Source organism: Myotis myotis, unplaced genomic scaffold (genome assembly GCF_014108235.1).
Source record: "Myotis myotis isolate mMyoMyo1 unplaced genomic scaffold, mMyoMyo1.p scaffold_m19_p_1, whole genome shotgun sequence".
NCBI classification, from domain to species: domain Eukaryota; kingdom Metazoa; phylum Chordata; class Mammalia; order Chiroptera; family Vespertilionidae; genus Myotis; species Myotis myotis.
Genome location: NW_023416313.1, coordinates 137,116,839 through 137,142,509, shown reverse-complemented (window position 1 = coordinate 137,142,509; position 25,671 = coordinate 137,116,839). Strand labels below are relative to the sequence as shown.

Sequence of the window (25,671 nt, the reverse complement as noted above, 5' to 3'; positions counted from 1 at the left end):
CATAAAAAACTCATAATAAAAAGGCAATCCAATTAAAAATGGTAAAATGATCTGAATAGACTTTTCTTTAAGGAAGATATATAAATGGCCAATAAGACCATGATATAATGTTATACATCATTACTCATTCAGGAAATGAATGTTGAAAATGAAATGAAGTATCACTTCACACCTCTAGAATGGCTAGAATAAAAAAGTCAGATAATAACAAGTATTGGCAAAGATGTGGAGAAATGTTAACCACCACACTCTGTTGGCAGAAATATAAAATGGTGTAGCCACTTTGGGAAACAGTCTGGTACTTCCTCAAATGATTAAACAGAATTACCATATGGCCCAGTAATTTCACTCTTAGATATATACCCAAGAGAAATGAAAACATATGTCAACACAAAAAGTTGTATACAAATGTTTATAGTAGCATTATTTAAAATAGCCAAAAGATGGAAATAGAAATGTCCATGAACTAACATATGGATAAAAAAAAAAGTGGTATACAATGGAACATTATTTGGCCATAAAAAGGAGTAAGATACTGATACATGCTACTACTTAGATGAATCTTGAAAACATTATGCTAAGTGAAAGAAGTAAGCCACAAAAGACCATATGTGACATAATGCCATTCATATAAAATGTTCAAACAGGGATATTTATAGAGACAGAAAATAAATTTGTGGTTGCTTAGGTCTATTGGGTGGGGGTAGTAGCTAAAGTGTATGGGGTTTCTTTATAAGGTGATGAAATGTTCTAAAATTAACCATGTGATGATGGTTGCGCATATTGGTGAATATACTATACAACCACTGAACTGAATATTTTTAATGAGTGAATTGTATGGTGTATGAATTAAATTTAATAAAGCTGTTAAAAAAAGAATCGTGAGTTACAGTTTTTAATCCTGAAGAGAACTAAAGTAGTGATGATGGTCACTCTGGATGGTTTGCTCAGTGGTTAGAGTGTTGGCCTGTGGACCAAAGAGTCAGGGTTCGATTCCCAGTCAAGGGCACATATTTCGGTTTTGGGTTTACTCCCCATCCCTGGTCTTGGTGTATGCAGGAGGCAACCAATCAATGTGTCTCTCATGTCTATGTTTCTCTCTCTCTCCTTCCCCCACTTCTACTCCCTTCCACTCTGAAAATCAATGGAAAAAATATTCTCGGGTGAGGATTAAAAAAATAAAGTAGTGATGGTAATATGCCCCCAAATTTAAGAGTACGCTACCTAGAGAATCTCATTTAGAAATATAAAAAATTATACCTTGCCCTGGCCAGGTGGCTCAGTTGACTAGAGCATATTGCAGGTTTGATTCTCAGTCAGGGCACATACCTAGGTTTCAGGTTCGATCCCCAGTTGGGGCACATACAGGAGGCGGCCTATCAATGTTTTTCTCTCACATCAGTGTCTCTGTCTCTGTCTCTCTCTCTCTGACTCTCAAATCAATAAAAACCTATCTTTGGGTGAGGATTAAAAAAACAAAACAAAAACAAAAACTTATATCTAAAAATGTTTTACTGCTTTTACAAGTGAAACCCAGTGGAATATCGAGAACCTTGTTTCCCTAACTTGCAAACACTCAAACATAGCATGGTCCAAATGAAAGATAAGGTGTGTTAATATAGCTCTAATAATTTGAAAAATGTTTAATCCTGAACCAGAGTTTTATGGGGAAAGAAAAATAAAGGCAATAGTTTTTACTGAAAATTTACCTGAAAAATGGAATTTCTCTTCAGAAAAACGGGCTAGCTGTGCACATATTCTGCTTTTCTCTTGTAACAAAGTTTCTTTTAAGGCACTTTCTCTATGTCCTCTAGAATTAAGAGCTTCAATAAGCTGTTCTAGCTGTTCACAAGAACTGTAAAAGCACCACCGATTTGGTTTATGCACTGGTTTTGGCAGTTGCACAGAATCATCACATGGATCTTGGTCAATGTTGGAGGTAGATTCAGACATCAAAGACTCTCCAGTTTTAGTGGATACCTGAGCATTTTGAAACTGTACATTATTCTGAAATGATGGTCTAGGCAACAGCATGTCTTCAGTGAGACCAGAATAATCCTCTTCAATAAACAATCCAGGAATAGAAGGGAAAATCCAATATCGCCGATACATTCGGTCACGTCCCAAGGGAAAGATATTAGTGCATGCTATGGCACTTTGGATTTTTTCTAAGAGCTCTTTCTCTTTTCGTTGGTGTTCCTGTTTTAACGCTTCTTCCTCATCAGCAGTAAGAGGCTCTCTTGTTAAACAGCTGATCTCTTCTTGTCTTGTAAATTCTTTAAATCCATTTTGTCCCCTTTTCCCTAGAGTTGAAGTAACATTTGATCACCATCATATTTTAAACTTTCATTAGAAAAATAAGATCTAAGGCTACCCCAAATTACTATATGCTATGGACTGAAATATGTGCCCCAAAATCCATAGGTTGCAATCCTAAATCCCTATGCTACTGCTTCTGGAGACAGATCCTTTAAGGAAGTAATGAAGATGAAATGAGATCCTAAGGGTCGGAGCCTTATAGGAAGAGGAAGAGAGACCAGAGCATTCTTGCTCTTCACTGTGAGTATGGAGGAAAGGTTGTGTGAGGACACAGTAAGAAAGTGCTATCCTATAAGCTGGGGAGAGAAGCCTCACCAGAAATCAACCCTGCTTGCACTTTGATCTTGTACTTCCAGCCTCCAGGACTGTGAGAAAATAAATTCCTGTTGTTTAAGCCACCTGGTCTGTGGTATTTTGTTAGGACAGCACTAATAGACTAATACACTATGTTAGTAAGAAATTGGTACAGTTAAATATAAAAAGACACACAAATATCTGTGATATCTGTAACTGGAAAGTCTGGCAGAATCTGTTATTCTGCGATATATTCAGTCCTTCCTCTAAGGCAGGAGTAAGCAAACTACTTTTAAAAAGGGCGAGCTAGTAAATATTTTAAGCTTTATGGGTCATACTGTTTCTATCACAAGCTACTCAACTCTGCCATTGCAGCATGAAAGCAACCACAGTCATTATGTAAATGAATGAGCATGGCTGTGTTCAATAAAACTTTATTTATGATCACTGAAATCTGAATTTCATATAAATTTCACATTAAAAAAATGTTCTTTTTTTAAATACAGAGGGCAGGGCAGATTTGGCCAATGGGCTGTAATTTACTAACCACTGTTTTCAAGTAAGGGAACCCTTAACTTTTAGTTGGGTACCCAGCAAGCCAAAAGAAGGACAACATTTCCCAGACCCCCTTTCTCCAGTAGGCATGACTACATGAGAAACTTCTGGTGAAATAAATGCGTAACAGAAGCATTACATGCAACTTCAGAGTCGTGCTTCTCTTTCTTCTTTCTCTCTTCCAACTAGCCAAAATGGAGACATGATGATAAATGCTTTTTGAACATGAGGATAGAAGCACCAACAAGATAGAAAGAGCCTGAATTCCTGGTAACCTGCCTGGCATTAACAATGTTTTGAAGAAGTGAACTTATCTTCTATTCCAGTCACTGTCAAATTGCTTAAATGGTTGGGGAGTGTGTTTTTTTCTACTTTATTTTTTTTTCCCTTGAATGAGTTTGTATAAAGTTGGAATCATTTGCTTTAAAACTGGCAGAATTCACCTATAAAATTGTCCAGGACTGATGTTTTCTTTGTTGGTAGACTTTTAATACTTATTCTAAATCTCTAATGGTTTAGAACCATTCACATAATCCATTAATACATTTTTGCAATTTACATTATTCAATTTATTGCCATAAAATTGGACACAGAAAATCAATTTCAAAAAAGGTTTGTCTAGCCCCGCTGGCATGGCTCAGTGGTTGAGCATCACACCTATGAACCAGGAGGTCACTGGTTCGATTCCCAGTTAGGGCACATGCCTAGGTTGTGGGCTTAATCCCCAGTGTGGGGTGTGCGGGAGGCAGCCCCTCAATGATTCTCTCTCATCACTGATGTTTCTATCTCTCTCTTCCTCTCCCTTCCTCTCTGAAATAAATAAAAATATATAAAAAAAGGTTTGTCGCCGAAACCGGTTTGGCTCAGTGGATAGAGCGTCGGCCTGCGGACTGAGAGGTTCCAGGTTCGATTCCGGTCGAGGGCATGTACCTGGGTTGCGGGCATATCCCCAGTAGGAGATGTGCAGGAGGCAGCTGATCGATGATTCTCTCTCATCGATGTTTCTAACTCTCTATCTCTCTCCCTTCCTCTCTGTAAAAAATCAATAAAATATATTAAAAAAAAAAAAGGTTTGTCTAGTTTGTGTCTTTTTCAAAGAACAAACTTTTGGCTTTGTTGTTCTTTTCTACTGTAGTCTTATTTTCTATTAATTTCTACTCATATCTGTTGTTTACTTGTATTTGGGGGTATTATTCTATTTTCTACTTCTAACTTCTTAAATAAATGAATGCCTACCTCAATTTGCCTTTTTTTGATTCCTAATAAGCATTAAAGCTATAAATGTTCCTCAAAGTAGAGGGACTACATCAAACAAATGTTAACATGCAGTATTGATTAGTTTAAAATATTTTCTAGTTTCCATTATGGTTTCTCCTTTGGTACATTGCTTAGAAATATGTTTTAAAATGCTCATCATATGAGGTTTTTGTTTTGAATTTCTAAATCAATTGGACTGCAATCAGAAAGTATAATCTCCACGATACAGGAAATTTTCTGTAATAATAACCGTTTAGAAAATAATGTAGAAAAAAATAGCATTCTAATTATAGGCACAGAATAAACTTAAGGATTAAGTTGTGAAATGAAGATGATTAAAGACCCTCAGAAGTAATTTCTATCAATAACTTTCAAAAAATGTATTTCCTTTGATCCAGGAATTTATGAAATTATGTTAAGGCAGCAGAGATTTCCATTCTCAGAAATATGACACCAATTACAAGCATTATTGATCTCTGTATCTCTAGTACCTAAGAGGCATTCAATGAATGTTGAATGGGTACATAACTCAACAAAACTCATTGACTAACCAAAAGTAGAAGTTAAGAGAAACTGACCTATTAAAGAGATAGGTATATTGTCTTTTCCCCCTAAAGAATAAATGACATATAAATAAAGATCTAATCATAAATATACTAATGTAACTTCATAACCATTTTTATAACAAAATGGTTACAGCTATGAGTTGGGCACTTAAAAAACAAACACACCTTAGAATCACAAATGGAAGTAATCTAATACATATGTCAGAAGAGCTGACTTAATAAAGCGCCTTATCAATTAAAAACAAGTAAGCATGTCCATAAGAAATTTCTGTATTACCCTTTCTACTTCTTTTATGTGATCCTGGGTCATCTTCATCTTCGGTGACTGTATCTTGATCTAGTTCCTTTTGCTCTATTTCTTTGCTGTCAGTGCTAGTATCAAAATCTTCTCTTTCTTCCTCCCTTCAGGATAAAAACAAAGTTTATATTCATTAGTGATTATATAATTCCATTCATAAAATACTTATTGCCTGCCTACAAAGTGTGCTTATGAAGTAGTAGACAAGATGACAGAGTTTATAGGCTTGTAGAGAAAACATAAACCATTGTTAAAATATGTAATAAGTACTAAAAAAGGAGAGGTTCAAGGTGCTGTGGAAGCATTTAAAGGAGAGCCAAATCTAGTCTCAGGGATCAAGAAAGACTTGAAGAAGTGACATTTAAACGGAGAGACTAAAACAAACAAACAAACAAACAAACAAAACAAAAAAAACCGGAAAGACTACAGAGACTGGGGAGGAGTGAGGTGGCAGGAAAAAAATCTCCATTTCTAGTAGAGGTGATAGTATGTGCAAAGGCTGAAGGGACAGGAAAGAGTATGTAATTTTAAGAATGTAAAACAACAAAAAGAAATAAAAGAATGTAAAACAAAAAGAAGTAATCCAAGATATGGGTAAGAAAAAGGCAGGGTTAGATCATACTAGGTCTTGTAGGCATTATTCAAAAATCAATGGTAAAAAACGAGAGAGGAAAAAGCAATGGTGAAAAGGTAGAAGAGTTTAGTAAAGGGAAATGATAGAATAGAAAGCACTTTGGTTGCTACGTGGAAAATTATCTGGCAGAATGGATGAGGGGAGACCAGTAAAGTGGCCACTATAATAATCTAGGAAGTTGGCTGGGAGGTGATGGTGGCTCAGAGTAGAAAGTAGATAGACAAACAGTGGAGGAGGAAGGTAGACAAATTTCAGATATAAGTAGGCAGAATGAACACTATATGGATGTTTTATCTAATCCATTCTATTGTTCAAATTAAAACTAAAATTGTATGAACTTTGAAATAAATTCCATTTATGTTCTATATGCAAAGCGAGGCTTGTAAACTCAAATGTATTCAGAAGCGAGAGAGATAATGTATGAGTGAGGCTAAATGAGTATAAAAAATGAAGTTGTGGTGTCTTATAACATGTTTATTTTCTTGAAAGACAAAAACCCATGATCATATCAATAGACGGGGAAAAAGCATTCAACAAAATCCAACATTTTTGATAAAAACTCTCAACAAAGTGGGAATAGAGGGAGCATATCTCAACATGATAAAGGCCATATATGGCCAACCTCCAGCCTACATCATACTCAATGGGCAAAAAATAAAACCATTTCCCCTAAGAACAAGAACAAGCAGGGATGTCTGCTTTCACCACTCTTATGTTGAATAAGAGTGCTTTCACCACTCTTATTCAACATAGCACTGAAGTCCTAGCCACAGCGATCAGACAAGAAGAAATAAAAAGCATCTACAATGGAAAGGAGGTTACAAGTAAAACTGTCATTAATCACAGATGACATGATATTGTACATAGAAAACCCTACAGGCTCCACGAAAAACTACTAGATTTAATATATGAATTTAGCAATGTAGCAGGATACAAAACAACACCGAAAAATCGACGGCCTTTTTTATACACCAATGATAAATTATCAAAAAGATAAACTAAACAAGCAATCCCATTTGCCATTGCAACAACAAAAAATTAAAATACTTATGAATAAACTTAACCAAGGAGGCAAAAGACCTGCACTTGGAAAACTACAGGACGTTGGAAAAAGAGATGAAAGATATAAACAAGTGGAAGAATATACTGTGTTCATGGACTGGTAGAATCAACATCATTAAAATGTCCATACTATCCAAGGCAATCTACAAACTGAATGCAATCCCTATTAAAGTACCAACAGCATATTTCACAGATCTAGAACAAATACTCCAAAAATTTATATGGAATAAAAAAAACCTGAATAGCTGCAGCAATCTTGAGAAAGAAGAACAAAGTTGGAGGAATCACAATACCAGATACCATGTTATACTACAAAGTCACCATAATCAAAACAACCTGATACTGGCACAAGAACAGGCATACAGATCAATGGAACAGAACAGAGAACCCAGAAATCAACAACCCAAGCCATTATGCTCAATTAATATTTGACAAAGGAGGCAAGAGCATACAATGGAGTCAAGACAGTCTCTTCAATAAATGGTGTTGGGAATTGGACAGATACATGTTTATTTTCTTTAAAAAAACCCAACTCCTGAGATATCACAAGGAAAAAAATTTGTAACTATGTGAGGTGGTTAATATTAACTAAACTTACTGTGGTAATCATGTCACAATATATGCATATATTTAATCATTTTGTTGTACACATTAAACTAATACAATGCTAAATGTCAATTATATTTCAATATAACTGGAAAAAGTTTATAAAATGTAAAAACATTAAGATATAATTCACATACCAGAAAAATCACCTTTTTAAAGTGCAGGATTCACTGGTTTTAATATATTACATGGTTGTACAATCACTACCCTGATTTATTTATTTATTTATTTTTTTAATATATTTTTTATTGATTAAGATATTACATATGTGTCCTTGTCCCCACGTTACCCTCTACCCCCCACCCCCCACCCCCCTGCTCATGCCCTCACCCCCCCGTTGTCCATGTCCATTGATTAGGACTATATGCTTGCATAAAAGTCCTTTGGTTGATCTTTCCCCCTTACCCCCACCCTCCCCTACCTTCCCTCCAAGTCCCGACAGTCCAATCAATGCCTCTCCGTCTCTGGATCAGTCCTTGTTCATCAGCTAATGTTGTTCATTATATTCCACAAATGAGTGAGATCATGTGGTATTTATCCGCTCTCCAGTTCCATCCATGCTGTGGCAAATGGTCAGAGTTCCTTTTTCTTCTTCCTCTTCTTAAAGAATACCTTTCAGCATTTCATATAATGCTGGTTTGGTGGTGATGAACTCCTTTAGCTTTTTCTTATCCGTGAAGCTCTTTATCTGACCTTCTATTCTGAATGATAGCTTTGCTGGATAAAGTAATCTTGGTTGCAGGTTCTTGCTATTCATCACTTTGAATATTTCTTGCCAGTCTCTTCTGGCCTGCATGGTTTCTGTTGAGAAATCAGCTGACAGTCGTATGGGTACTCCCTTGTAGGTATCTGACTGTCTTTCTCTTGCTGCTTTTAAGATTCTCTCTTTATCTTTTGCTCTTGGCATTTTAATTATGATGTGTCTTGGTGTGGTCCTCCTTGGATTCCTTTTGTTTGGGGTTCTCTGCGCTTCCTGGACTTGTAAGTCCATTTCTTTCACCAGGTAGGGGAAGTTTTCTGTCATTATTTCTTCAAAAAGGTTTTCAATATCTTGCCCTCTCTCTCCTTCTGGTACCCCTATAATTCTGATGTTGGTACGCTTGAAGTTGTCCCAGAGGTTCCTTACACTATCTTCATATTTTTGGAATCTCTTTTCTTTTTTCTTTTTCGGTTGGGTATTTTTTGTTTCTTTGTATTTCAAATCTTTGACTTGATTCTTGGGATCCTCTTGTCTGCTGCTGGATCTCTGTAAATTATTCTTTATTTCAGTCAGTGTATGCTTAATTTCTAGTTGGTCCTTTTTCATGTCCTCCATGGTCTCACTATACTTATTGAGGGATTCATTAAATTTATCGGCGGTTTCCATAAAATTCTTGAAAAACCTTATAAACGTGGCCTTGAACTCTATATCCAATCGTTTGCTTTCCTCCATTTCTGCCATTTGTGACCTGTTTCTTTGTCTCTGCATTTTGGCAGCTTCCCTGTGTTGATAGAGTGGCCCTGTGCGCCAGGTGTCCTGTAGGGCCCAGTAGCTCAGCCTCCCCAGTTACCTGGGGTGGACACTCTTGGTGCACTCTTGGTGCCTTGGTTGTTGTAGGATCACTGGGAGGAATTGACCTCCAGGCCAATTGGCTGTGAGAATCAGCTGTGTCTAAAGTGGGAGAACTTCTGTGCTGAAGACACCCTTCTGGGGCAAGACTTGCTTCAGTGGGGCTTTGGTGCTCACTGAGTCTGCTCCCTGAGTGTGTTCCTTATGGATCTGAGGAGTTGCAATCTGGATGGTCCCCCTCTGACCACTGGGTACAGTGGCTCCTGGATCGAAGGAGGTGCTAATTCAGCCTCTGCCTGAGGCCACACAGCAGGAGCCACGAAGAGGCTCAGCTGTGAAGCAATGCAAGCCGCTGCGGGGCCTTGGGCCTTCTCTTGGAAGTTCAGGGTCTGCCTGGTTCGGCTGCAGTTAGGTACATTCACATGCAAAAGCCTCTGCCGCAGCCTGGGTGGGGCGGGGTCTCAGGGAGTCAAAGGGCGGAGAAAGCAGCTATGGCCGATTCTCCGCCCGGAGTCGCGCGTCTCAGTGTCCCGGTAACGGCTGCAAGCACCTCTGAGGGAAAGCCGCCCTCAAGTTCGCCCGCTGCTCGACAGACCAGCTTCTCCCCGTATGAGTCCTGGGTCCCCAAAGACTTGCCGGAACCAGAGTTCAGAGCAGTCAGGAGCTTGTGATTCAAAAAGACAGCCGCGTCCTCAGGTGCCACCCCCTTTCCGCGCACGCGCGCGAGCCGCCGTACCTCTGCACTTCACCTCCGCAGCGCCTCTGGCTCTCAGCGTGCTTTTCTTTCCTTCTAGTTGTAGAATTTACACTCAGCCAGCCTTCCTGTTGTTCTGGATGATGTTTGCTCAGTCCTTTGCGGTAATTTTCAATTGTTGTGTGAGGCGACAATTTCCCGGTGTTTACCTATGCCGCCATCTTAGTTTTTTCTTCCACTACCCTGATTTAATTCCAAAACATTTTCATCATCCCCAAAGACAAACCCTATAGTAATCACTTTCCATTTTCCTTCCCCACTGCCCCTGGTAACCACTCATCTACTTTCTGCTATGAATTTGTCTGTTCTGGACTTTTCACATAAATACAATCATACACTACATGGCCTTTTAGGATTAGCTTCTTTCACCTGCATAACATTTTCAAATTTCATCAACATTGAAGCATATAACAGAGTTCTATTCCTTTTTATTGCTGACCTAGAGGCCTGGTGCATGAAATTCATGCACCGGTAGGGTCCCTAGGCCTGGCCAGCGATCAGGGCTGATCAGGTCCCCCTGCCTCCTCCTTCCCTAGTCACCCGCACTGCCACTGCACAGTTCCCCCCACCTCCTCCTTCCCTCCCTCCCTTAGTGCCCTGCCACTGCTGGTCGCCCGCCATGTTCTGTGCCACCCCCTGGTGGTCAGCGCATGTCATAGTGAGCGACTGAACTCCCATTCTCCGGTGAACTCCTGAGGGGACACTTTGCATATTAGCCTTTTATATATGTACTAGAGGCCTGGTGCACAAAAATTTGTGCACTCGGAGGGGGGGGTGGGGGAGTCTCTCAGCCCGGCCTGTGCCTTCTCACAGTCTGGGACCCCTCAGGAGATAACGACCTGCTGGCTTAGGCCTGCTCCCGGGTGGCAGAGGGCAGGCCCAATCCCTAGGTGCAGCCCCTGGTTGGGCTCAGAGCAGGGCTGATTGGGGAGTTGGGGCGCTGCCCCCTGTCATGCACAGAGCAGGGCCGATCAGGGGGTTGGGGTGCCGCACCCTGTCACACACAGAGCCGCATGGCGATCAGGGGGTTGGGGAGCTCCCCCTATCAGGCACAGGGCAGGGCTGATCAGGGGGTTGGGGCGCCTTCCCCTGTCAGGAACAGAGCAGGGCGGATAGGGAGGTTGTAACCCCGCCCCCTGTCACACACAGAGCCGCAGGGCGATCAGGGGGTTTGGGCGCTGCCCCCTGTCATGCTGATCCCGGTGCCGGGAGGCCTCGCGGCTCCACTGATCCCGGTGTTGGGAGGCATATTACCCTATTACTATATAGGATAGAGGCCTGGTGCACGGGTGGGGCCGGCTGGTTTTCCCTGAAGGGTGTCCTGGATCAGGGTGGGGGTCCCCACTGGGGTGCCTGGCCAGTCTGGGTGAGGGGCTAAGGGCTGTTTTCAGGCTGGCGGGTGACTGAAATTCTCAACTGCTCCTTTTTTTCTTTTTTTTTTTTTATTCTGGGCCAGCTTTAGCTTTGAGGCTTGGCTCCAGCTCTTAGGCCTCGGCTGCTGAAAGCAGGTTTCTGGCCTTTGTTTATCTTCTGTATTTGAAACAATGTTGCGATCCTGCTGGCTGAAGCCCGGCGGACTAAAGCACATTTCTGGGGTTTTGTTTAGCTTCTATATTTGTAACATAGTTGCTTAGAGTTGCAGCTCAGAGGCCGGCAGCAGCAGGCGGGGAACGTTGGAGTCCTCCATCACTGAAGCAAGCAAGCCTCATGTTTGCTTTAAGCTGCCTGGCTGCCGGCTGCCATCTTAGCTGGCAGTTAATTTGCATATCGCCCTGATTAGCCAATGGGAAGGGTAGCGGTTGTATGCTAATTACCATGTTTCTCTTTTATTAGATAGGATAGATAACATTCTGCTGTATGGATATACCACAGAAAGGATATATCATTTTGTTTATGTATCATTTGTTATTAATTGATAGACATTTGGGTTATAACCATTTTTTGGCTATTAATAATTATGTTGCTATGGCCCTGGCCAGTGTGGCTCAGTTGCCTGAGCATCGTCCCATGCACTGAAAGGTTGCTGGTTCGATTTCCAGTCAGGGCACATACCCTGTACCAGAGGCAACCAATCAGTGTGTCTCTCTCTCTCTTCCTCCCCGCTTCCTCTCTCTCTCTAAATGGGAGGAAGGGAGGGTGAGAGAGAAACACTGATGTGAGAGAGACACATTGATTGGCTGCCTTCCGAACATACACTGACTGGGGTGGGGATCAACATGCAAGCCAGGTATGTGCTCTTGACCAGGAATTGAACCCAAGACCCTTCCTTTGATGTGCAGGCCAACACTAAACACTGAGCCATGCTGGCCAGGGCAAGAGTTCCAATTTTTTCCACTTTCTCACCAATACTTGTTATTGTCTCTCATTTGGATTATAGCCATCTTAGTCAGTGTCAAGTATATCTCATTGCGATTTTGATAAACATTTCCCTAATGACTAATGATGTTGAGCATCTTTTCATGGGCTTCTATGTATTTTCTTTGGAGAAATGCCTATTCAAATCCTTTGTCAATTTTTTAATTGGGTTGTCTTTTTATTTTTGAGTTGTATAAGTACTTATCTATTCTGGATATTAGACCACTATCAAATATATGATTTCCAAATATTTTTTTCCCATTCACTGGACTGTCTGGCATTGGGGCAGGCACGTGGGGGCAGCTTTCTCCCAGGAGATGCTCCCTGGGCTAATTGGCAGCCATTTCTGTCAGTTCTGCTCTGGTGATTCCCTGAGACCCTGACCCATCTAATTTACAACCCCAACAAAGCTGTGTGCAGTAACTTTTGCGTATGAATGGCCTTTCCTTGCTCAGGCTAAAATCTGTCAAACAAGCTGCAGCTGGGTCAGAAGCCCCAAACCTATCAATAAAAGGCCCAAGACCCAGCACCAGAACCAGCCTGCCTTGCTTCAGAGCTGGGCCTCATCTGGGCACTTCCAAACCTGATACAAAGAGGAGAAATCTGTAGATCTCTCTGTAGCTACTGCTGGGTGGGCCAGGCAGTGGCTGACTTTGCACCTCCTTGGAGACCAAGAGCCACTGTACCCAGTGGTCAGTGTGAGACCATACCAGATTACAACTCTTCACATTCATAAGTGACACACTCAAGCAGTAGACTCAGTGAGCACCAAAGCCCCACAGAAGCAAGATCTTCTCCATAGGGGTGTCTCCTGCACAGTAGCTCTCCCACTGTAGTCACAGCTGGTTCTCACAGCCAATTAGCCTGGAGGTCAATTCCTCCCAGTGACACCAACAGCAATCAAGGCTCAACTACAACAAGACTGTGCTCATAGCCCACACAGGGGTGCACCTCGAGTGCCTGGCTCAGGTAACTGTGGAGGCTGAGCCACTGGGCCCTACAGGACACCTACTACATAAGGCCACCAACTTCAGGAGACATAGTAGCTCTAACCAATACATAGAAACAAACACAGGGGAGCAGCCATAATGTGGAGACAAAGAAGCATGTCATAAATGAAAGAAATGGAAGAAAGAAACTACTAGATATAGAGTTCAAAACCACGGTTTTAAGGTTACTCAACAATCTTCTAGAAACCTCCAAGGGATTTAGTGAGACCTTCAAGGATCTTAATGATAAAAAAAATGGAAAAGGACCAGTCAGAAATTAAGCATATACTGACTGAAATAAAGAATAATATACAGGGCCAAAGCCGGTTTGGCTCAGTGGATGGAGCGTCGGTCTGCGGACTGAGGGGTCCCGGGTTCGGTTCCGGTCAGGGGCATGTGCCTGGGTTGCGGGCATATCCCCAGTGGGGGATGTGCAGGGGGCAGCTGATCGATGTTTCTCTCTCATCGATGTTTCTGGCTCTCTGTCTCTCTCCCTTCCTCTCTGTAAAAAATCAATAAAATATATTAAAAAAAAAAAAAAAGAATAATATACAGGGAATCAACAGTAGACTAGAGGATCCCGAGAATCAAATCAATAATTTGAAATACAAAGAAGCAAAAAACACCCAACCAGAAGAGCAAAAAAAAAAAACGATTCCCCAACCAGAAGAGCAAAAAGAAAAACGATTCCAAAAATATGAAGATAGTGTAAGGAGCCTCTGGGACAACTTCAAGTGTACCAACATCTGCTTTATGGGGGTGCCAGAGGAAGAGAGAAAGCAAGATATTGAAAACCTATTTGAAGAAAACTTGCCCTACCTGGTGAAAGAAATAGACTTACAAGTCCAGGAAGCACAGAGAACCCCAAACAAGATGAATCCAAAGTGGACCCCTCCAAGACACATCCTAATTAAAATGCCAAGGGCAAAAGACAAAGAGAGAATCTTAAAAGCAGCAAGAGAAAAGCAGTTAGTTACCTACAAGGGAATGCCCATACAACTGTCAGCTGATTTCTCAACAGAAACTATGCAGGCCAGAAGGGAGTGGCAAGAAATATTCAAAGTGATGAATAGCAAGAACCTACAGCCAAGATTACTCTACCCAGCAAAGCTATCATTTAGAGTTGAAGTTCAGATAAAGAGCTTCACAGACAAGAAAAAGCTAAAGGAGTTCATCACCATCAAACCAGTATTACATGAAATGTTGAAGGGTATTCTTTAAGAAGAGGAAGAAGAAAATGATAAAAAAATATGAACAACAAAATGATAACAAATACATACCTATCAATAATTAAATCTAAAAATCAAAATAAACAAATAAGAAATCTAATGAACAGAATAAACTGGTGAATAAAATAGAATCAGAGGCACGGAAATGGAACAGACTGACGATTCTCCGAAGGAGTGGGCGGAGAGGTGGGAAGAGATTAAACAAAGATCTTATATGCATATATGCATTACCTATGGACTCAGACAATTAGGGTGGCAAAGGCCTGGGGTGGGGCGGGAACGAGGTGGAGGTGGGCAATGGGGGGAAAAAAGAGGGACATCTGTAATAATCTCAACAATAAACATAAAACACACACAAACAAAAACCACATAACACATATACTAAGGGCTGTCTATACTACGTAACTTTCATAGGCTCACAACACAGTTATTGTATCTATAGAATACTAGTTTTCTAAAAATTCTGAAAGTCTTTTAGAGTTCAAGGTGCTGATTTTTATTCTTATTCTTTATGGATAACAAGATAAACAGTGTAATTCAAAGCATACCCAATTGACATATCTGCAGTTGAATTTCTTTGCTCATCTTCCTTCAGTTTTTCTTGTTTTTCTTTCATTTTTTGTTCTTGCTCCTTAAGTTTCTCTGCCTTCCTTTTACGAATTCTGAAAGTAAAAAAAAATTATAGTCTATCAGATGTTTTTAACTTTTAGCATCTTACCGTTAATCATCAAATTAGTCATGCAAACGTTATCACAAAACCATAATGTAGCAATCCATTTATAACCTCTTAGTAAAGCCAGAAAACATCAGTGTGAACCAATGTCATATTACAGCCCTATGTGAAATATGGTTCTAGAATAGATGCAAAAACATAAATAGCTTTCATTGGCACAACTGACAATAATTGTCTCTTACCTAGCAGCTGCTTCTTCCCGTTCTTTTCGGTGTTGTTCTGCTTTTAACTCTCGGAACTCCTGCTTGGCCTGTCGTAATATATCAACATAATCTTCAATAAAATCCCTAGTAGAAACTAGGGTCAGTAGTTTCCCACAGAGAGCATGAAGTATCTTCATTTTTTCTCCTGTCAAAAATTGGTAAATAACTTCTGTATTATCAATGACAAAAAATAAATTATGTTTGAAAAATTTTAATTTGTGGTGCAATGTGAAAATGTTTAAGAATGAATAAGGGAAAGTCTCTTAAGATCATACATGTAAATGGCATGTCTTCAGAAAAAAAGCAACATTGAGTCAAATTTAACAGTTATGTGCTATATAAGGCATTTCAAATACTAATGACTACCTCATATACTAGTGAAATAGACATGACAAAAAATTTTTTTAATCCTCACTTGACCTGAGGATATTTTTCCATTGATTTTTTTTAGAGAGAGTGGAAGGGAGTGGGAGAGACACAGAGAGAGAAACATTGATGTAAGAGAGACACATGATTGCCTCCCATAAGGGGCCTCAGTCGGGGCCAGGGATAGAGCCTGCAAGCTGAGGTATGTGACCTTGACCAGAATCAAATCCATGACCCTTTAGTCCATGGGCAGATGCTCTATCTACTGAGCCAAACTGGCTACGGCATGGGAAAACTTCTAACTACAAAGAATTATTTTTCAAGTTTTAATTTTTAGGCTCATATATAAAGTTCAAATCAAAACTAAATTATAATCACATGAACTTTCTTTAAAATGGCAATAGGCAAATTGCTACTCTGAAAAGACCGCTCAGAAACACTAGCATAAATTATAAAAACTATATGAATGGTAGGAATTAAAGTCCTCTATGTCCTGTTTTCTTAATCATATAAAATTAAACTCTATATATTTGTATATTACAATTTTTTTATTTTAAAAGGCAGTGAAAAATAACTAATTTGTATACTGTTTCTCAAACCTCAAACACTTATTCAAGCAAGCAAGTGTTGGAATTTAGAAGTTACAGCTTAAACTTCTGATATACTAATAAAAATGAAAGCTAATTCTCACTTATCCTTTTAAACTTAGTAGATTCAGTAGACAAATCAAAAAAAAAATTTAAAAAATGGACGCATATGTAATACCCTTTGTAATACTTTAAGCAATAAATAAAATAAAAAATAAAAAATAAAATTTAAATAGAAAACCCAAATAAAAAAGAAAAGAAAATCCTAAATAATTAAAGATAATATGAACAATAGTAGTTTCAACATATGGCACTATTGGTATTCCAACACTTTTTTTTTAAGTATATATTTTATTGATTTTTTACAGAGAGGAAGGGAGAGGGATTGAGCATTAGAAACATCGATGAGAGAGAAACATCGATCAGCTGCCTCCTGCACACCTCCTACGGGGGATGTGCCCGCAACCAAGGTACATACCCTTGACCGGAATCGAACCTGGGACCCTTCAGTCTGCAGGCCAACGCTCTGTCCACTGAGCCAAACCGGTCATGGCCCAACACTTTTTTTTTAAAGACTGTATTTTCTCTTTCTCTTTTAAAACTACTTATCATCTAAAATATCTCATTAACTAGTTTTCTGGGTGTAAGAGACATAAGAGAGTAGAAAGTGGAAAGGTTATACAAATTCCAACTTGTAAAGTTTACCTGGTGTCAAATCGTATACTGAAGTGCTTGACAGTTTCTTTACTAAACTGGGATTGCTTAAACGAAGCTCCATACAGGCATCATCTGTAGCATCAAATCCTCCTCGTTTTTGATATCTGTACTTTGCATTTGCTGATGTTACATCAGCACCTGAAGCTAAGATGTGCAGTCTGAGGATTTCAGAAAGGGTGCAGCTATCAAGATCCAAACTTTTCAAACTGCAGCCTATAGTTAAAAATGAAAATAGTCATTTAGAATGTAAACCATAAATTCTCAGCAATGTAAAATGTACCTTTATAAAATTAAAAATAAAAAGCCAATAAAAAAAAAGCCCACACATACCCTGGTGCAACTGGGGCCAAGCAGCTGCCAAAGATGCAACTGCAGACAGTGCAGATTTTGTGGGGTCTGCATCTTCATCCAAAGCCTCTGTTAAATCTTTAAGGAAATAAACACTTTATTCTAGTGCAAATCAAAGCTGGAATATTTGGGAACAATGACCTTTCACAATGATGAAACAGCAAACAGCTTAATATTCACACACCTCAAAAGAACCAACACTAGGTACAAGCATCATTTATATTCTGCCTACTCTCCATCTAAAACTCTAAATCCTGCGACATGCACTACATATTAATATTTTCCTTACTTAACATAGAGAAGACAACTTCCAAGTTACCAGCAACATGCACATACACCTTCCAAAAAAAGGTAAAATATACTTGAAAATGAAAAACAAATCATTCGCTCAATATAACTTTGGAAAATACTACTTTGAAAATAAAAATCCACTTGAAAATATCCAATCTTTAAAAAATATATATATTCTTACTGATTCAGAGAGGAAGGGAGAGGGAAAGTGAGATAGAAACATCAATGATGAGAGAGAATCATTGATCAGCTGCTTCCTGCATGCCCCACACTGGAGATTGAGCCCACAACCTGGGCATGTGCCCTGACAGGAAATTGAACCATGATCTTCTGGTTCATAGGTTGATACTTTCAACCACTCTGTCACACCAGCTGACAAAGATATCCAATCTTTTTTAAATATCTTAAGATTGAATCATAACAAAGTATAGGTTGTAATCATCACAAAACCAGCAAAGAAAAAGAGCTAAAAGAATTTAAAGACAGCACTGCTGTCACTTAACCATTGATTTATCCTATACATTTAAATTTTGCTTTGATTTTGAAAACTCTCCAATCTAAAAAACAATAGGAAGATTTTCCTGTATTTTCTAAGTAAATTGCTTTAGCTTTGAAAACAGTGCTTAGCTTACAAATAGGACTAATGAGCAAATCAACAAGCACAAATGTATTTAGAGCATATATAATTATTTCTAATTGTAATACAGAGATGACAAAAAATGAGTGTCAACTATGAAAAACTTTAAGCTTACAAAACTTAAGCCTATGTCACAGTACAGTGGACCCAGCTTCAGACTAAGAATCAAATCATGCATAGTCTAGTTTTAGGCTTCTGCAGTCAGTCTCTAGTTCCTTGTTATGTAGTCTTTAGAAAAGTCACTTAATTGGTTTCTTTTTTCTGGATGCGGTAAGTCTAGATCAGCAGTTTTCAAATTATTTCTTGGAATTCCATTATAAAAGAGATAAAATATGCCCTTGTTAAAGTAGGGTTATGGAGATGACAATCCTGCACATTCATCTTTCCAGCTCTCCTGCAGTGGCACCAAGGAACCCCTGTACAACCTGAAGGATTCTATGGATTAGTTTGGAAAATCCCTAGGCTAAACTGGTTCTGTGATTCATTAACTTTCTACTATATGATTTCCTCCCCAAAGTTCACAAGCTCACAAAATAAACCTTAGAAAACAGAACTGCTGTGCTTTACTAAAGGAAAAAGGCAGCTCTGATATCCTGTCTGATTACAATCATTGATAATTTCATGGCACTTAAGAATAAACAATACCACTCAGGAGAAATTACCTGACTAAATTTTACATATATGCAGAACTTCTTACCAAGCCACGAATCTAGTCCAAAAACAGACTTTATATTCTTCCTCACCAGGAAAATACTAGACCTAAAACTTTTTCAATTTCCATTCTACTTAAAGACAAATAAACAAAATTAATAGGCACTGTAAAATTAACAACAGTCCTAGTTGTGAGCTGTAAAAGTGTATTGGCTCTCTTCCTTTGCAGCAATCACACATTCAACCTACTATTTAAAGGCTTAGGAAATGGACATCCAATAAAATAACAATTTACTTTTAATTGTGTTATATTAACATGTAAAATATTACTTAACTCAATTTATTTACCAAATGGTACTCTCCAGAAACTTTAAATATCACTCTAGGACAGCGGTCGCCAACCTTTTGGACCTCACGAACCACCAGAGGTCCGCGGACCCCCGGTTGGTGACCGCTGCTCTAAGATTTGCCTAGAGCTGGTCATCTGGGCACATCATACCAAGAGAATCTACACTTGAACTTTATGTGTTATGGCTATCTAAAAGATACTCTTATATCATAGTAAACTAGAATTATGTACATAACATTCCAACCCCAAACAACATACAAAACTATTCTATACTAGAGGCCCAGTGCATGAAAAGTCATGCACTGGAGGGGGGGGGTCCTCAGCCTGGCCTGCCCCCTCTCACAGTCTGGGAGCCCTCAGGGGCGGAAGGCGACCCGGTGATCAGGGGAAGGTGACACCCCCATCATACCTGTGCTGCTGCCACTGCCGGCAGCGCAAGCCTTGGCTGGCCCTGGTTACCTGAGCCTCAGGCAGCCCTGGGCAGCTGGGCAGCCAACATCTGAGGCTTGTCTGTGCCTCAGGCTGGCCCCTGGGCGGTTAGGGAACTGAGGGGACTGGGCACCGCCATCTTGTGGCTGTGGGGGCTGCCATCTTTGAGGGCGTGGCAGTCAATTAGCATATTCCCTCCTTATGGCTGTGGGCACTGCCATCTTTGTGATGGTGTGAGGGTCAATTAGCATATTCCCTCTTTATTAGATAGGATAAGGAGGATGCTCTTATTCCTATGCTCTGAAGGGCTTTCAAGTTTATGATGTAATATTAAAGTGAGGAATAGATATTTTTAATATAAGATTTTAAAAACTGCTGGTAAAAACTTCCAAGATTTGATATAACAGAGACCAGGGGCAAAGTAATTAGATCTTCTTGAATACAGATAAATTTATGGCCATGTTAGGGAAACAAATATTCAACATTTCAACTTCTTTGCCCTTATAGCATTGCCAGAGTTTGTATCCCATCACTTTCTTATTAGCTATGTGTCTTTAGGCAAATTAATTAAACTCCTTAAGTCTAAGTTTCTTTATATGTAAAAGGCAGAAAATAATCATATCTACCTCATCAAGGGTGACAAGGAGGATTACATGAAATAATGCATATATAATATTTATATCACTTATTATCTATGTAATCTTCAGTAAATAATTTCAGTGAACCTGTTTTCTCATCACTAGGGTAAATTCATATTTTTCTCTTCTGCCCAATTTCCCCCTTTCTGGAAATAGCAGGAAAATACCTTACTATTAAGACCAGCTAAAGAGTAAGCAAGAGAACATTCAATCCCATATGACTATTCCATTGCTTTAGGAAAACTGTGGAAAGGCTTTTTTGTTACTGAATGGGAGGACTAAATGAAAGATACCTGGGGGAACAATCTAGGGCTCTTATAGAAACTGAAATAACTATATAAAGTGTGGTGAAAAATAATAAGGAAGTGAGAGAAAGGTGAAAAATTCCCAAGTGTGTTTTTTACCCTCCCTAACATTTAAATAAATATTTTCAAAAGGAGCATTACAACCTTTATTTAATGGCCAATACTTATTCAGAGACCTTACATTTATATGTATAGACAGCTCTACAAAGGAGTAGAGCTATAGAAATTACAGATCAAACAAATCATGAAAACAAAATATAATGACAATACAAATACCAATAGTCACATATATTTTCCCTTTACACAGGGGATTTTCCAACAAAATTTTCTTGTCACCCACTTTTTGTCATCGGGATTTCATCTGCTTCAATTCCTGAATTAAATACTACAGTTTCATGTCCTGTATTAAGGTCAGAACTTGGTCAATAACCCTGTGATGTTATTGGTGATTAAGGCAACTAATTGCTACAAGAATGATTATGTGCTACATTGTCTGTCTTAGATAATCCATCTTTAGTATTGGTGCATGTCATCTTACATAAACTTTAGATGTTTTAAAAATGGATTTACCCTTCTATCTTCCCTTTCGTAGAATCTCGTTTAATTGACTAAGTTATCTGTGATGACAACAGGGACCACATTGCTAAAATGGCCTTGATAAGGGATCTATGGTGATTAGCACTCAAGCTATAGAATATATTTTACTTGAACTCAGGCTATAAAACCCAAAGCAACCAACATTGTATGCATACTCATCATTATCCTGTTGCTCCAAGGACCAGCATAAAGGAAAATGAGCTCAAATTATCTAAGGCCAGAAATACTATTTGAATGAAGGAATTTCCTACCTTTTTGTACCAAGATTCTGCTATCAAGATGTCTCCCAAGTTATTTCTTATTGTGAATTTGTATATAGTACATTAGTGTTTAATAAAGCTTTTGATCCTAAATCTCATAGGTGGCAAAGTTCAGAGAGTATTATTTAGGAAGCCAAATCAATCTCTTAATATGGCTTAACAATTCCTCTGATTGAGGAAAATCCTGAACAAAATATTAAAAATAAAAAAGGGTTTATCCAAGAATTATCCCTACATTAATATGTGCCACACACTGACTCCAGATATTTAGGTACACAAAATTTAAAGAGCAAGATTTTTAGTTCAAACTAAGTAGCGAAATTAAAAAAATTAAATTTTACTTAACTCTGATCTTAAAACTGTCAGATCTGAAATGAAATCAGCAGTAGTATTTTCAATTTAAGGTATTAATAACAACAGTAAAAGTATTTCCTTAGGTGGGGCAAAACAGTGCAACTAGAGGAATCTCTTGGAATTACAGATACTAGTCAATGAAATCTATAATGATACTATATCATAGGAGAAATCTAATGGAATAAAAAGCAAGATAGATCAGGGAGAAAATATTTTCAAGGTCATCAGACACAGGATACATCAAAAGAAAGATTTTATAAAACAACTGATATTGTATTCCTAGTATATGACTCAAGAATTTGGTAACTTGAACAACTATGTCTTATAAATGTAAAAGCCAAGATAATTTTAAAATAACCTTCAAAAATGAGTATCACTACAAAGCCACTACCAATCAACAATAATATGAATTCTGACCTTTGGTGTCAGCATCAGTTATTTGCTCTTTGGCAACTTCCTCTTCTTCTTCAGCTATCGCCTGGAAGATGGCAGTCAGGAAGAAAAAAAGCAATTCACATAGTGGGCCTTCACTGTCATTTCCTACAAGAGCTTCCTCTAACACTTCTGTGAATAAAATGTTTAAAATCAATTTAAAGTTCTGTTCATGTACTGAAAAAAATCAACTCCAATGGAATAATAAACATTTCAATCAACAATAGCCTATGTAATTATTTTTTAAATGCCCATTTATCAAAGTAGAGCCAAGCATTAGGTAAAATAAAATCCCCCAATTATGATTACTATAAATTCCAATAAAATCATAGGCCCAAATCACCACATTCAAGAAAGCCAAATTAGACTCAGTAGGTCAATACAATATTTCACCTAAGTTTAAACTTGAGGTGTAAATTAAGGTACATCTTTAAAATTATGATTTTACTCTAATTTGAATAACAATGTAAAGATTTGTTATTGTTGCCCCACTGTTCTTAAGAGCTATGTGGGACATTACTTTTACCAAATAGTGCAAAGGAGAGGTAATCAAGTTAGGTGTAACCCTAATATCAAATCCAAGTTATAAATGTCTCTCATCAAATTCATCTTACCTAAACCAGCATTATTTAGACCTATAAGAATGACTCATACCTAACCTAGCTCAGAAAGAGAAATTTAGGGAATGTAAAAGCCCTCGTGGAGAATACACTCTTATTGAAATAAGAGTGACATTATTATTCTGTCTTTGAGGTCTTTAGTTGGATCTTAAGACATTATTTTAGCATTTCACAGGAGAAGATCCAAAATAGGAGCCAAAGCTCTAATCATACTAAGTTAGCTCTTAAAAATGAAGTTCATACAAATTAAAGTATGTAAGTACAGAGGCAAAGCAGAATCACAAATTAAAGGTAGGCATCAACTTGTTTTCAAATATGACTGATGTCAATTTCTTCCTTCCTTGCACTTACTTACCAGGCCACTCTCAGGAAGTGAGGTCTATTCTTTCACCCCCTTGAATACGAGCAGGCCTGACCAATGGAATAGGGCAGAAACAGGGCTTGCCAGTTCCAGGCCTCGCATTTAAGAAGGCTGGCAGTTTCTGTGTCCTGACTCTTGGAGCCCTCAGTTGACACATAAGAAGTGTAGGCTACTCTGATGGAGTGGGATGCATGTGGAGGAGCGCCAAGGCACCAAACATGCGTGTAAAGAAGCCATCTTGAACATGTAGCCAGGTAAGCCTTGAGATGATTCCATTTCCAGCCACTGTCTGACAGTAACTAGAGAGGACTAGAGAAGTAGGTCCAGTGATTCCACAGAACTTGAGAGATAATAATTTGTTCTTTAAAGCCACTAATTTTAGGGTGAACTATAACACAACAAAAGCACTTGCCTAGGGTTACTCCCTCAGGAAATTCATCTTGAAGATCAAAAAGTTCCCCAAATGCATTAAGGAACTCTAAAACCATCAGAGCATCACCAAAGATTTCAGGAGGTAGTCTAGTTTTCACTGGAGTTGGTTCTGGAAGTTCCTGCAAGATTAAACAATTTATGTAACTATTTGAATCAACTGTAGGAAGTTGTAAAAAGTAGATATGATATACTCTTTACCGAATAAGAATTATTTCATGTAACTAGTGGTTTTCAACCCTGAATGTTTTCAACAATCACCTTTAGAACTTTTAAAATTACAGATGTTCTGGCCTTATTCCAACTTTACTAAACCAGTTTCTAAGTATTTTTTCCTTCATCAAATTAAGAAAATAACTTTAGGTTGAAGTGTATTTTTGACTACATTTTCTAGTTAAGAGGAACTTTTAACCTAGATTCTGAGGTCAAGACAGTTGTATCAATATTATCTTCAATATGGGATCTCCTTAAGATATGGAACAGAATTAATCTGCCACTTACTGACTTAGAAATGTTTTCTTATACACTGAGCTGAATGAGCTTGGTTTGAATATTGTGATCATTTCTGGAGACAGAAATAATTTTTTTTTAATCCTCCCCTGAGGATATACTTTCATTGATTTTAAAGAGAGATGAACGGGGGTGGGCGAAGAGAGAAAAATCAAAATGAGAAACATCGATCAGATAGATCGATTGCCTCCCATAGGCACCATGACTGGGGATCAAACTTGCAACCCTCTGGTGTACAGGATGATGCTCCAACCAACTGAGCCACCTGGCCAGGGCATGGAAGAATTCTTTATCTAGCAATAAAGCTAAAAATGCATGCCTGGCCCCACTGGTTATTAGATTATCAAGGATCACATGATTGACCAATTATTCTGCAGGATAAAAATCATTATCGCCCAGCCAGTGTGGCTCAGTGGTTGAGTGTCGACCTATGAACCAGGAGGTCACGGTTAGATTCCTGGTCAGGGCACATGCCCAGGTTGCGGGCTCAATCCCCAGAAGGGGGTGTGCAGGAGGCAGCCTATCAATGATTTTCTCTCATAATTGATGTTTCTTTCTCCCTCTCTCTCTCTCATTCCCTTCCTCTTTAAAATAAATAAAAATATATTTAAAAAAAATCATTATCAAAGCTTGTTAGGAAATGCTACCTTGAAACTCTAAATATAGCATTTGCTCAACTATTTCCTCTCAGTTAAATATAAAGAGGCCATTATTAATAAGAAAGAAATATTTCATCAACAAAGCTACATAGGGCACAAAGAACATGGGTGTGTGAAACATCACATAACATACTTATACCTTAAGATCATCACATTCCATATCTTCTCTAGGTTTATTCCACTGTTTTAAGTGTTCTATATATTTTCGCTTTTCTTCACGTAACTTCTCTCTTTCCTAGAACAAAAGGTTAATAGAAATTCTTATAAGAAATTCATAAGGCAGCATCAGTATCATCTGGAAACTGGTAAAAATACAAATACTTGGGCCCTACCCCAGATCTACTCTGGGGTTGGGCCCCAACAATTAATGTTTTAAGAAGTCTTTCTAGTGATTTTTTATGCATGCTAAAGTGTTAGAACCACTGATCAAAACAATGCCTATCTGACATAACTGCTACAAAGATGGAAAATGTCTAACACAGTAGTGCTTAGATAAGTATTAATTCAACCTGGCTCTGCCTATAGCAGCTCTCCCCATACTTCAAATCAATTAGATCCTGACAAAGTAGGTAACAAATTATTAGAGTACCTAAAATAAAACCTCCCCTTATATTTGCAATATATTTGTCATTTTCAAGATTCATTTAAACTTGACAGACTAGAGATACACAGAGGGAGCAGTAAGTAAAAGCAATATTAGAATACAGTTGGTAAATTTCTTTTTTTTT

At 38.6% G+C, this 25,671-nt stretch overlaps 1 protein-coding gene across 10 annotated transcripts in view; it reads right to left on the bottom strand.

The window, feature by feature from the left end:
• LOC118678095 (cofilin-2) overlaps nt 1-25,671 on the bottom strand; it is a 156,329-nt gene that overhangs the window by 77,529 nt on the left and 53,129 nt on the right. For 5 of the 10 annotated variants that reach the window (XR_004974750.1, XM_036353151.1, XM_036353221.1 and 2 more), the window contains 9 exons: nt 25,083-25,178; nt 23,758-23,896; nt 22,350-22,496; nt 17,404-17,499; nt 17,062-17,286; nt 15,383-15,572; nt 15,016-15,129; nt 5,269-5,393; nt 1,710-2,303 (listed from right to left, as the gene is read on the bottom strand). Coding sequence is in view for 9 of the 10 variants with exons in the window: in XM_036353151.1 (XP_036209044.1) it covers nt 1,710-2,303; nt 5,269-5,393; nt 15,016-15,129; nt 15,383-15,572; nt 17,062-17,286; nt 17,404-17,499; nt 22,350-22,496; nt 23,758-23,896; nt 25,083-25,178 (1,726 nt within the window). In the remaining variant the exon portion in view is untranslated. The remainder of the gene's footprint in view (nt 1-1,709; nt 2,304-5,268; nt 5,394-15,015; nt 15,130-15,382; nt 15,573-17,061; nt 17,287-17,403; nt 17,500-22,349; nt 22,497-23,757; nt 23,897-25,082; nt 25,179-25,671) is intronic. The other 5 variants (XM_036353171.1, XM_036353200.1, XM_036353229.1 and 2 more) reach the window with 4 other exon arrangements.